This window comes from Rissa tridactyla, chromosome 17 (genome assembly GCF_028500815.1).
Source record: "Rissa tridactyla isolate bRisTri1 chromosome 17, bRisTri1.patW.cur.20221130, whole genome shotgun sequence".
In the NCBI taxonomy this organism is placed as follows: Eukaryota; Metazoa; Chordata; class Aves; order Charadriiformes; family Laridae; genus Rissa; species Rissa tridactyla.
This window is the reverse complement of record NC_071482.1, coordinates 3,589,435-3,602,467: the sequence shown is the minus strand read 5'-3', so window position 1 is coordinate 3,602,467 and position 13,033 is coordinate 3,589,435. Positions and strand designations below refer to the sequence as shown.

At 48.6% G+C, this 13,033-nt stretch overlaps 1 protein-coding gene across 1 annotated transcript in view; it reads right to left on the bottom strand.

Annotated features, from left to right (window-relative positions):
* GRIK4 (glutamate ionotropic receptor kainate type subunit 4) overlaps window positions 1-13,033 on the bottom strand; it is a 132,748-nt gene that overhangs the window by 39,295 nt on the left and 80,420 nt on the right. Inside the window, exon 7 of the mRNA XM_054223167.1 lies at window positions 4,868-5,029. Within this exon, the coding sequence (XP_054079142.1) occupies window positions 4,868-5,029 (162 nt within the window). The remainder of the gene's footprint in view (window positions 1-4,867; window positions 5,030-13,033) is intronic.

Genomic DNA, 13,033 nt, shown 5'->3' with positions numbered 1-13,033 from the left:
ATTTTCCCAACCCTGGTACAGACTCACATTTGCTCTGTCACGTTCCTCCTGCACACACCAGTTTAATGTTTTACACAAACAGCATCCAGGGACTTTCTGGCCAACTTAACCGGCATCTGTCAGCCCCGAATCTGATGCTTCTCCCATGCCACAGACAGCACCTTTGGTCACCTATCTTGGGAGCTTTCTGCTAGTAATAAGGATTGACTGGCTCCAGAGCTATGAAACTTTATTACAGCTGTTTTGCAGGAGGTAAACTGTAACACTGGAGGAGCTGAGTGGCCTGGGGACACACAAAGAATTGGTGGCAGAGTGGGAACAGAAACTGGGCATCCTGGTCCTGTCCTGCCTCAGCAATGAGATACCACAGTTCCCTTTGCAACAGCAACAAGCCTCTGTCCTGGGCTTCTTCCCTTCTGTTCAGGGGTAAGTCTGCTACTATTTTTTCTTAGTATTCACATCTGACCTAAACATTCCCCCCTCCTGGGAGACATTTTCCAGAGCTTCTTAAAGGAGCTGATATATCCTTCTTCTACCTTTCTTTTTTACCTTCAATACAAGCTCCTCTCCTAATAGGATCTCTCCAGCCTGTCCTGCCCTTGGCCCCTGTTCCATGAAGCTCTTTAGCATATACTTAATTTTAACTGTGGACCAAATCCCATTCAGATTACAGAATACCATACACAATTAGCAATTGCTTTCCTGAATTAGGAACCAGTTGGCCAAACGAAAATGTTATGAGAACAAACACAACCCCTATAACCCCAAAGTTTCACTATCTCATACCAAATCCAAATATTGTCCCAGCATTTTTAATTTTCTTCTGTTGGGTTTTCATTTCCATTTTCCCTGAGCAGTTAATGATCTCTTATTAGCTGGTGAGCAAGAGACTTGTAGATCTTAGTGAAGCATTTGACATTATTGATTGGAATATTTCACTCCTTAGCTTCGAACAATTTGTTAGGATTCCTGGCAGCCCCCTTATGATTTCAAGCAATTTAGGGATTAGGGAGGGGGTTGCGATGCACAGGATCAATCCTCTTGGTATGGAACGGGGCGCAGGCTCTGCAGAGGGAATGGTTCACAGTCATATGGCATTGGAGTGCAGCAGCTCCTCTGGGTTCTTTGGTCTCTCTGGCTTTCATAGGTAGGCAGGTGTCTTCTTGCAAGGTTAACTGGGGGGGTTAACACAAACTCACTGCTTCCAGCTACCTCCTGCAGCCCAGAGAGTTCGGATGAGCGCTGGGTCACTTTAGCACACCCACTCCGCTTCCCTGAGGGCTCACGCACGTTAGTGGTGTGCTAAGTGAAGCTCCTTGACTTTGCACTGGAAGAGAAGCAGAGGGGCCACATGGTCTCTCGTACCTTGGGGCCATAATCTCCAGCAGAGGAGGGAAAGCTGGAGGCAGCACTTTTTTAACATCCTCGACAGAGATTCAGCAAGCGGGAACTCTCACTGCTCTCATGTACATCGCCTCAACTTTCTTCATGTCGCCTATAAAATCTCTCACTACCTTTTATGTTCTCATTTTAAACCACAGCTTTGTCACTCTGTCACAAAAAGCCGATTTGCCTGTTAACAAATTGATTCTCTTCCTTGCGTGCATCATCTGATTTGTGCAGATCCCTGTTGTTTTTGTACTGTCTCTGCAATGCCAGAGCTCCGTGACAGGCTGCACGTGAAATAAGCTCAGTGGCGGTCCTCTGCTCGCAGATTCATGGGGGACTTCCCTCTATCCCCAAAGCCCAATTTGTAACAATGAAAGTTGCTGATAAAAACTGCCACTTGATGGATGCCTCATCAGAACAAGGCTTCAGAAAAGGGGGCAGATGGTGGGGTGGGCAGGCGGGCTCACTGCTCCGTTCCCCTCGGCACACCGGTCAGCACGAGGAGAGGCTGTAGCCGAGAATTAAGGAGCTGTTGCAGGGTACAACTGCGACACAAAGCCCTGGGAACAACTAGAAAGGGTCAAGAAACAGACCTCCAGCCCTCGCGCACATCAGCTGGCAGGACCATTCCCACCAGCATCTTTAAGGCAACTAACGCTATGGGATGCCCTGCGCCTCGGGAGCGCGGGCGGTGCCTGAGCTCTACCCTGCTCCACTACAGCTCCTTGTTGGATGCAGCACACCTTCCTCCAACGCCAGACCGGCCCTTCTAGAAACTATCAGCAGGTTAAGCATACCTGAGTGGAAGATCCCTCTTCTATTATTTTTTTATGGTAATCTCCCACATAAAGACCATGCTTAAAGGTAAACTGATATCCAGGCAAATATGAACAGGTTTGGCTAGTCTGGGTTCTGCCATGTGGGGTTTTTTTCACATCTTCCTAAAACATTATCATCTGTATCTTTGCCCCCAAACATAACACAGAGAATTAAAACCATTAAAATCCTCTGAAATAGACTTTACAATCTGGATTTTATTCAATGACATAAACACTTAATTACAAACATCTGTTTTAGACTAAATTCTAATTACCTAATCTAGCCATCTGTAATTTGAATGATTTTCTCTGATTTCCTTTCTTTGCAATGTGATTAATGAGAATGGCATTAGAGCAAGCAGCTCCCTCCTCCTTCCTCAGACGCTTTCTGAGCACTAGCAAGAAAGCCCTGGGATTTTGCAGCTCACAGGAAACCTCCCTCCTGTCACTTCCAGCTGTTGAGCTTCCTTTTCTCTTTTTAGTATGAGCTATGCCACGAGATATCTGCTTCACAGCACTAAAAGGGGATGTTCTTACACAGAGAGATGCTTCTCTGGCAGATGAGACCCGCCAGACTTCCAATGGCAGAGACAACACATGGCAAAATGGCACTGGCTTTCCCTTGCAGACACAGGGGAGGAAACACATGCCCTGCCTGGGAATATTTCACCTCACCTCTGCTCTGTATCTTCACCACCCAGAGCAAGGCACTTTTCTCATCACCTGGGACATGGCACATTGGCGATGGAAGCCTTGCTACAAACACGGAGTGAACCTTTGCATCATCACAAAGAAATCATCTTTTGGTTAAGACTCTACCCTAGGGTTCAGAAGAACTGAACCCATTTTCCAATCGTGCTGTAGATTCCCTGACTCTGATGTAACTGGAAAAGTCACTTCCCTTCCACACCTCCACTTCCCATTTGTACACCAAGAATAGCAGTCCAACCTGAGCAGCTGACCACCAGCCAGCACAGGGGGAGCCTCCCAGCATAGCCAGGAGCAGGCAGGTGCTTGGGCAGGCACTGCAGCCCCCGGGCTGATCCCCTAATGGCAGCAGGGATGGAGAGGTTCAGGTCAGCGGGATGCAGCGTCCCCTCCCTCCAGACATGTCCTCCCTGGCCCAGGAGAAAGCCTGCTGTATGGCGGATTGAGCTTTATGAATGCATTGAAGTAGCATCCAGCTGGCTTAATATTACACTGATGGGTGATTTAGGCTCAGGCTCACAAACCAAACAGCTCCTTCCAGCTCTGAACTCCTTCACACTTCAAAAAAAAAAAAAAAAAAAAAAAAAAAAAAGTGCTGCAATGGGGCACACCCTTGCCCCCTTCCACCTACAGATTTTGCTGGTTGTTCAAGATAACACAGAGTAAGAAGCCACAATGAGACCAGTTATTTCCCCTTCACACCTGCTACACTCCTGTTCCTACTGTCTTCTGCTTGTACTATTAGAAGGACATTTATTTTTAATGACTCTGAACAGTGTCTGCAACTGTCATCCAAAAAAGAAGCTTCCTGGTAGCAATCCTAGAGAAATTTAGCAGGGCAGACAGCAAGCTCACTGCCCTCTGTGCAGGAGGGAGAGTAGGATGGTCCCAGTCACATACTAACCATGGCCTGAGCTCCGTGTCACACCAATGGGATGTGGACACAAAGGGCAGAAAGCTCCTTATTTTCCCTGCTTAAGATCACTTTGTAGTGATAATAAGGAGGTTTTCAGCAGTACGCAGCTGCCTCAGCTTGTCAAGGGGACTCTGAGTTCATTAAAAATGATGCAAAGGGTTCCACTGATGGCATTTTCTCTCTGCCCCCTCCCCCAGCTCCAGCCGCAGCCCCCTGCACCCCCGATTTGGCAAATCTGCTTTGCAAACCTTCCCAGTTATGAAGAGTCCCTGGGGAAGATTTCGGTGCCGATCTGCACTCTCATCAGGGAGATGTCGGAGCATGCAACACAGCCCCTTGGCATCTGCTTAAGGCCAGCCCTTTCCATGCTATTTGCATCCAGACTCCCCCTTCCACAAGCCATTTTCCTAGAGGTAAATACAAATTTCACAAGGGAAACACTGAATCAGGGCTGCATCATCCCCTGCACTCGCATATAAATATAATTTAAATTAAGATTAGGCTTGAATTTAACGCTGTACAGCCATACACGCACAGACAAGCCCTCTAAAGCTCTGCACCCATGCAGCTCCCCAAGGTCCCTTTGGGCAACCACAGGCTTCCAGGATCGCTTTCGTACGCTCCAGAACAGGACGCCTCCCCTGTAAGTCACAGCTTGACACCCCAAGTCCTCTCCTACCTACTTAACTCAACTAAAATGCTCTGTCTGCTTCATCCTTCCCACTCCTGGACCGCCATCTCCCCAAGAGCGACAACCGCAAAAGCCAATCCAAGGTACAGCAGTCCAACAGCAGCCTGGTGATGTGCCCAAGCTCTTTAGCGCAGGAATTACCTGGATTAATAATTAGTCAATACCATGCACCCATACATTTGAGACTGAGACCAGAGTTTCTACCTCTGCATGGTCTTCACTCACACTGCATCGCCAGTGTCTGTTCAGAACCAGCCCACAGCTCTTTTCACAAGCTTTTCCTGGTGGACTATAGCACCTTCTGACTCATGGAGGCTGCGGACAATGGGAATGAATTTTACTTACGGCTGGCCCAGTAAAAGGAGCGTGATCGCAGTTCTCCTGCCAGGACTGGTTGAGGCTCTGGACAAACTCTTGGAAGAAAGCATGAGACTGGTTGAAAATGGAAAATCCCAGGATGTTGACTCGATCGTCCAGCAGGCTGTCCAGGCGCTGGAGGGAAAACTCCTAAAGCAGCCCAAAACAGAAAACAGGATTAGGGAAGAAAACGGGCACCAAAAGCTTCAAAACCACTCAATACCCTTGAAAAGGAGAGGGGACCAGGCAGCTACGAGAACCTGCTTGTGGAACCTACCACCTCCAAGTTGGGGCTGAAAACCACCCACTGGCCAGTAAGGAAGAGCCTGGGTGCTAACCACAACTCGACTCAGTGTGCTGCCTGCCTTATGCTGTTAGTGAAGATGTCAGGCAAGTCCAGTACTTTACTGGCTAAGTTCCACAAAAAGACCAAAAACCCTCCAAAAGAGGTTTGGGAAATTTTCACTTCTGAGCTGTGGTTCCTGGCAGCCACACCTGCGTGTGGTGTTATTCTCCGCAGCTTATAAACCTGCTCTTCTGGCAGGAGGTTCCCTGTAACGCAGAGGTTACAGCAGAGGAGGGAGGTGGATGATATTTTTCAGATGAAGCCAGTAACCTGCTATAACTGGACCCCAGCCTGGGCAGCAACATCGTCTGCTCAGAAAAGCTGCTCTACCACCACCATATCCAATTTGGTGACACTGAGTTTAAACTGTTAAATTAAATCAGTTCCTCCCCACAGGGCAATCCTGCCCTGCTCCTCTCTGCCATCGGGTACCAGGAGGAGATGCCACTCACGGGACACCCTAATGCCCCGTGGAGGGTGGGAAGGTGCTTTGACTGTGGGCTTTGGAGTGTGGCCATTCTCTTGCATTTCTGAAGAGCAAAGGGGTAAGATGCATAAAAATGACTGTATATTAAAAAAAAAATAAGAGCAAAAAGAGAGCGCTCCATTTTGCTACTCACATCAATGTAAGCAGTTACACGACAAAGCCAGTTTCCTGGAGAAGAGTCCAGCCCTCCTTGTCCTATTAGCAGGAAATAATGGTGCCTTCCTCACTAATTTCTCTTTTGCTAATTGCTAAAATGGAGTGAGAAGGTGGGAGTAATAGTTTCAGAAACTGCTGGATACCCATTCTCTTCCATCACTAATACGAATGTCTTTTGGCTCCGTGGACTATGAGATTTCAGCAAGTCAAGTCATTTTTTATCTTTCCTGCGTATGCGTGCACGTAGGAACAATGTCTGTAAATCTCTGAAACACGGAGTTACAAGACTATTCCAGCACGGCAAACTCCCACGAGAATGTGATCAGACACAGGATTAAGTGCATTTTGGACACAACCGCATTAACGTTAGGTAACATGAAATTGCCTGTGAACTATTGATTCATTTGAATGATATTATCCTCCTGCCTTCCTGACAGGTTATCCATTTACCCACAGCATCCTGTCAACCCGCGCAGCGAGGGCAGATGGCTAATGAGGACCTGGGCCCGAGGAGATCCTGGATGCAGGCAGAGCAGCAGGAGATATGTTGAGCCCCTGCAAAATACTACCTGCCCCCAGCCAGAGCCGGAAGGCAAATTGCATGGGGCACAACACGAGCAGCTGCCCGACTGCCCTCTTGGCTTCGGTATATGCAGAAGGAAAATGAGATGTTACCTACCAAAACAGCCACAGAGTCCAAGGCTTCAGCCTCAGGTCAGACCGCCCCAATCTCAAGGCAGCTGAAATTAGTGCCTTTATTTATTACGCCTTTTCTCCTCCAAAAACATTTCTAAGCTTTTGAGGCTGCTCAGGCCCTGGCAGGTTTGTTACGCTCTTGTTACGCAGGTTGTTTACTTCCTAAATTAGCAATTACTGGATGCAGGAATGAGCCCCTCTGGTCTCAATTCGCATGGGGGAAGCTGAGGCAGAGGCACACTCTCTGCCCCGGTCACGCAGCAGTGGCAAGGCTGAACCCATGGGCATCGTCTGCTGGGGCTGGCTGAGGGATGGGGTCAGTCCCGGCCCCCGGCTCTGCTCCCTGCGCAGCTTTTGGGAGGGACCCCTGCCCGCATCATCCCAATTCCCTGGGGAAATTCCCGCTCCCGGCCAAGGACGGAGGCAGCTGCCAGCGCTCAGTGACTGACAAAGCAGCAGGCAGACCCAGACGTGCTCCCCCCGGAGCCAACAATTTGCTCTGGTTCAAATGTTAACAGCAGCTTTTTCCCAGCTCCCATTAGTGGTGGCTGGTCATTGCAAGCTTTGGTCTTTTTCTACAGCCAACACTCCCCGTATCTGTCTTTTCCTAGGCAAGCCTCCAGCTGCAGAAAGCCCATTTCTGTTGCTGTCATGCTTATAAAGCATCCGTCTCTGTAACACACAAGGATCGCATGGCCTGGACACGACCCTTTCCCTGCACTGCTCCCTGTCCCTTCCTTCCACTCCAGCTCCAACCCCCTGCCTTTAAATGTTTTTCCATCAGATGTGCACAAGAGCATCCTACGGACCCAGGTCAGAAACAAGTAAATGAGCCATGACCTGCCTATGCAATGAGATGGAGATAAACCGTCCTTGGGGGACACACTCCATTTGCAATGGGATAAGAGAGATTTGGTAAGGTCAGGCTCGCTACGGAGGGCAAAGGGGTGAGAGCATCCAGATACTCCAGTAGCTGCCGGCTCAGCTTCTGTCCTTACTTGTTTTTTTCCTTTCCTACATGGTCATTCACCACGCTTGACATTTCCAAACCCACGTTTTGCAAACACAAACTCATTTGCCATTCAAGCCCTGCACCACTCAGCTGATTTCCAGCACTTGATGCCCCATCTGTCAGCCCGTGTCCCGCCTCCCGCCCTGCCCTCCCAATGGCAAGTGACGGCTGAGCCTCTGACACCACCTGGCAAGTCAGGAAAAGGGGTGGAAAACTCTGCTCCTGGAGGGGATCTCAGATGGCTCCTCTGACCAGGGGTTAACACATTTCCCTTTCCAAAGATCAGACTGAGACAGAGAAATACTGTTCGTGTTTGAGAAGCGAGACTCAAACACTTGAATGGCTGTATAGAGGGTGCACAGGGATTTGGTGTCAGATCCAAGGATTTCGCATTGAGACGTACCGAAGCTGACTTTTGCCTAAGCTAGGAAAAAACTTAAACAGTCCAAGCACAACTATGGTTTACGTACCTGACCTTGCCTTGACTGCTAGACAAAGCTGGTGGGGCTAGGGCTTACACAGAATGGTTTCACAGCCGCCTTCGCTCTCCTCTCCTCGGGTAGTTACTCTTCCTTATCTGCAGCGCTGGCTGGTGCTTTTGCAGGCTAGAAGATAGCTTTCCAATGCAATAAGAGCAAGGAGCCATTAGGAAAATAACTCACACCTGCCAGCAGATTCTGTTTAATGGGGGACTCCAAGCCTTGCCCTAGCCTCCTCCGCATGTGCAAATCCAGCTTTGTAACCACATACTTTCAGGCAAGATTAGGGTACCTGGTGTGCACAAGCGGGTGCGAATCAGAGAGATGGGTGCAAACAGCATCTCCCTCATTACCTCCTATTCCACTGCCCATGACTTTTTTCCCCTCCTTACACTGGAACAATTGCAATAGTTGACCAGTGCTTTGCCCTTTGTCTCAGTCGAGCTCCTTTATGCCAACCAGTGCAACCTGAGGCACAGAGAAGACCATCAAAAATCATGCCAAGGCTAATTTCAGGTACACCTATCTTGGCTGCCTGAATTCTTCCCCCTCTTTTCAGTCTGCTTTTTAAAGCACCCACCGAAAGTCAATATCCTGTTTCATGAGATATCGGAAGAAGTAGGCCTTGAGGGTCTGCAGCCAACATTAATGAACTTTTACAGAGGAAAAATCCCCAGGCTTTGCTCAAATCACAGTAAATTCTGCAGCAGCACCAGGCAATTACAGCGTAGATTTTCTGACTTCTACTACAGGGCTGCAACCGCTAAATACGTGCTGTTAAATAACAACACTTAGCAATTCTATGGCACTCTATATTTTCAAAGTGCAAGGCACACATTAGCTAATTGAATACAAAGGGGTTCCCTGGGAGACGGCACTGGAGGAGTTATTAGAGGATGAAGTCACTCTTGGGTTTCTGTGCTTCATGCGGCACTCGACCCGCATTCTCACTTTACAGCAGCAGACAAAACCTACAGAGTGACCCAAACATTGAGATCATTGGGAGAACCTGGCTAATAAAAGCCACACAGCCAAGCTCTGTAATTCATGATTTTAAAGCCGTGAGCTTGGATTTTCTGGCATCGCTAGCCGTGAGTTACTATCGGGAGATTTACAGGCTGTAGTCTCCATTCCATTAGGAACATAAAACCACAAGGTGCGATGGTATTACTCTGTGCGAGCCTCTCGACTCACACGTTCGGATCGCGTGCCAGCCCATCCTGACCAGGACTCGGCTCCCACCTCAGCCTGCGACGGGGCTCCCGCAACTCCCTGTTGGGTTTCTGATGGAAATCCCCCTCCTGCCCTGCCCCTTTCACTCGGGCTCGGTAACAGCAGCAGCAACGCGCTGCTCCTCACGCTGTCACAGCACAGCGCCGTGGGAACGTACAAAATCCTGTGGGGACTCCTGCCAGGAAGTCATTCCGCCCACAATACAGAGGAGGAAACTGAGGCACAGAGCAAAAAACTGCAAGTAATTAAAAACTGGACAGCACGGTTCAGCCTAAGAGAGACACGGATTAACAACACGCCTTACAATGCAAAGCACCAAAGCCAGGATTTGTATTTAAGCATGTAACTAATGAAATATCCTCTCAAAACTGCACCTAAGTGATCCACTCCCAGATTAAAGTGGACCCCACAAACGACGGCCAGGTCTTCCCTCACTAATGGCCCCACTGCCACCGATCGCAGTTGCCCTCCCAGGTCTGGGAAGAGGCTGGAGACTTCTGCGTGGAAAGTCAAGCAGGGGATTGATTATTAGTGTCATAACAGGCTGCCCGATAAGCAAATGCTTTTTAAAGTGTGGAGCTGCGAACCCTTGAGACTCCCCTGCACTGCCCCGCTGCGGTCTCACTTCAGCGAGTGGCTGCTGGTAATTGCTCACCCCGCAGTGGTGAGACGGCCAGTTTGCTATTCAGCGCTCTGCATCAGCTATTGAGCTCCTTCCAGCTCTATCGATTCAGCTGGTGATATTGTTCTGCATCCCATTTGTGTGTGCAGAACCTCGCTCCCTGACTCGATTCTTATCACATTTTTAATAACCTAGATCACCCAGGAAGCAGGGAGACAGCAACCACTACCTGAACACTAGAAACAAGCATAAAGATGGGCTCGTTTCATATTCAGTGACTCCAAGACCTTCCCACATCCTGCTCGATCTCATCCCAAGCCCCTGGAAGGAACAGTATTTGCTCAATTCAACCTACAGTGACAGTAAGACGACCCCCTCCCTCCCTCCCTCCCATCTCTCTCTTACTTACACACAAACACATGCGGTATCTTCCTCTCTTAATTACTGCAAGGGCTTTATTGGATTTTTGGGTCTGTTGATTAGCAGCCTCCAAAACACCCTCTGACGCTGTCACTGCCCACTGCTCTGCAGGAGAAACTCCTGGTGCTCTAAGCTCAGCAGCCTGCACTGACCTCATTCCCCCCGGTCCCAGCCAAGGATCCGGCCCTCTGATGGCGGCGAAGACTGATTTACACCAGGCTGTGGCTGCAGAACACACTGTACTGTTCCTTCTCTGCTTTTATATGGGATGGAAGGAGAACGCTGGGCCAAGGCTTCCATTTCTCTATTAAGCCCTCGCTCTGGCAAAAACTTCCATTTCAAGAGTATTTGGTGCTTAGAAAAGCTGTCACCCTCCAAACACAGACTTTCAACTCCCAGCCTGAGATTGTCTGGCAGTTTTTACGTAAGAGCCAAACCTTCAGCTAGTGCAAAGTCAGCGCAGCTCTAGTGACTTCACTGCTGACATCACTGGATGCCAATGTGCAGCATTGTTCACCATTTTAGGGTTAACCAGGGAGATAAAGCATCTCAGCTTTTCATTCTTTGGGCAAACAAAACTCTCCCCAGGGAGTCTGCGCCCAGGCCACGGGTGGCAGGACTGGTACGCTTAGTCCGAAGGGGCAGGAGGCACACCCTGCTCCCATTTACACTGAGCGGATCTGGTGCCACTGCCCTGCAGTTACTCCGGTTTTCACAGCTCAGGCACAAAAAACATGTTGCGTCCGGAGCAAGACTCACCGACAGAGAGGGGAGCAGAAGGACTACTCTTCCTCCAGGGACACCCAAATAAATGGCTAAAAAATAAACATGGATTCCTCACAAGAAGCTTGAAAAGACTTTGAGGCTCCTGTGCCACTGAGGTCCCCTACAGCACTCTCATACTGATGGAGATCATTAACAGCAGGAAGAGCACAACAAGGAAGAAAAACGTGCAAATCAACAAAGGACAGAAAACACAGATTAAAATGAATGACTTTCCCAGGAGACTGGTGGTACCTCTTATCCTCCTTTGTAGCAGAGGCACACCAGGGACTGCCACCCAAGCATCCCTACCAGCCTCGTGCGTGGCTGTGTGCTCATTACATGACTGGGGCATTTGGCCTGTGCAATGGTCAGGTCTTCGCAGTCTGTCACCAGTGACCAATTTCTCCCCCGAGATCCTTGCACCTCCTCTGTTGGATGTAGCAGTGGAGAAAATGCCTGCCTTTGCCTCTCAAGATCCTGTTGCCCTCAGGGTTGAGCTGCTGAGTCTGTTAATAATTCTTAAGCTCCTCTAACAACACATTTATTTATTTACTCAAGTGGACAATATTATGTTAAGTGCTTTATGGTTTTCTTGAAAGGCTCAGTTTATTTATAACGTATTGACAGAGTCAATAAGTTTATAATGGGCCACATGTAAAAATCAATTTCTCAGGAAGAAAAAAAGTCATCACAGCAACAAATTGTGACCTTTTGAGTAGGTAAGTGGATGTGGGAGATCTACCCAAGGCACTGTTAGTCAGCCATTCGCGTAGTTAAAGAGGAACTGTGATCTCAATGAACTTAGGGACAATTTAGGGGAACTGTCCATATAGAATCCAGTTGCTCTTACAAAGTTGATGCATCACAAAAGCATCAGAGTGTGCCATTTGCCAGTAAGGATGGGTCTTTTAGCTCCTCATGCAAGGAGAGCTACTAAATTTTGGAGGCTGTTCTTCAAACGAAAGCGATTTAAGAAAATACATTGCCCACATCCTTAGTAAAAGCAATTTACTTCAACTTATCTGCAGGGAGCCTGCAGTTTGAAGAGTGACAAATCCTCAAAGAGCAAAGAGGTCAAGTGCTAATGTTGGGACCTGAAAAGTACAGCTCTTGGAAAACCAGGGCTAGAAAGTCTGAAAGACAAATAGGACAAGACACCACGAGGGCAGAGGAAAAGAGAGAGGTTTGCTCTCACAGCAGAGGGCCTGGGCTGTATCTGAGAGAATGATTTACTCAACACCTGGAAATCAAGCACAGGGTGGACTCTGAACAACACATAAGGAAGACCCAAGACAGGTAAGGCAGCACAGGCAGCAAAACACAGGGAGGTACAGTTATTGGTTCATCAAAATCCTCCTTTTCTCATGCTAACTAGAATGAGGAGAAATTGCTTTGGCATCCTCGCAAAAACCTGATTTGTTTGCCCTGCTACCACATGCCACTGAAAATATGAACCATAAATCCAGAGAATGATCAGGGCTCTACAAAAAAGGTTTGCATCACCTACTGGGAATGGGGAAGGCTGGCTAGCCCATAAGGTAAAATCTGCCCAAGTATAACAAGAAAGTCCGTGTTCTTCGCTTGTGCTAGAGCACAAGGGAGAACGAGGGTGCTCGTGGCCGGCAGACCTGGTGCAGCTGGGCCAAACCCCACGGCCCGTGCTGGAGCTCACACCGCACAACCACACACAGAAAGAGAAGGTCCTTTCACCAAGAGAAGGTAATCTCACAAAGCACTAAGCTCCACAGTCCCAGCCAGAAACTAACCTGTAGTCCACTTTCCCTCTGGCTTTACTTCACATCTTTCCCTCCTTCCAAAGGATGTTACCGGAATGACAAGCTGCGATGTTGTCTGGGTAATCTGGACACCACTTTCCCCTCGAGTTACAGCAGGGCATCCAGAGCCACAATTCAGCTTTGAAAACATCATCCTATATGA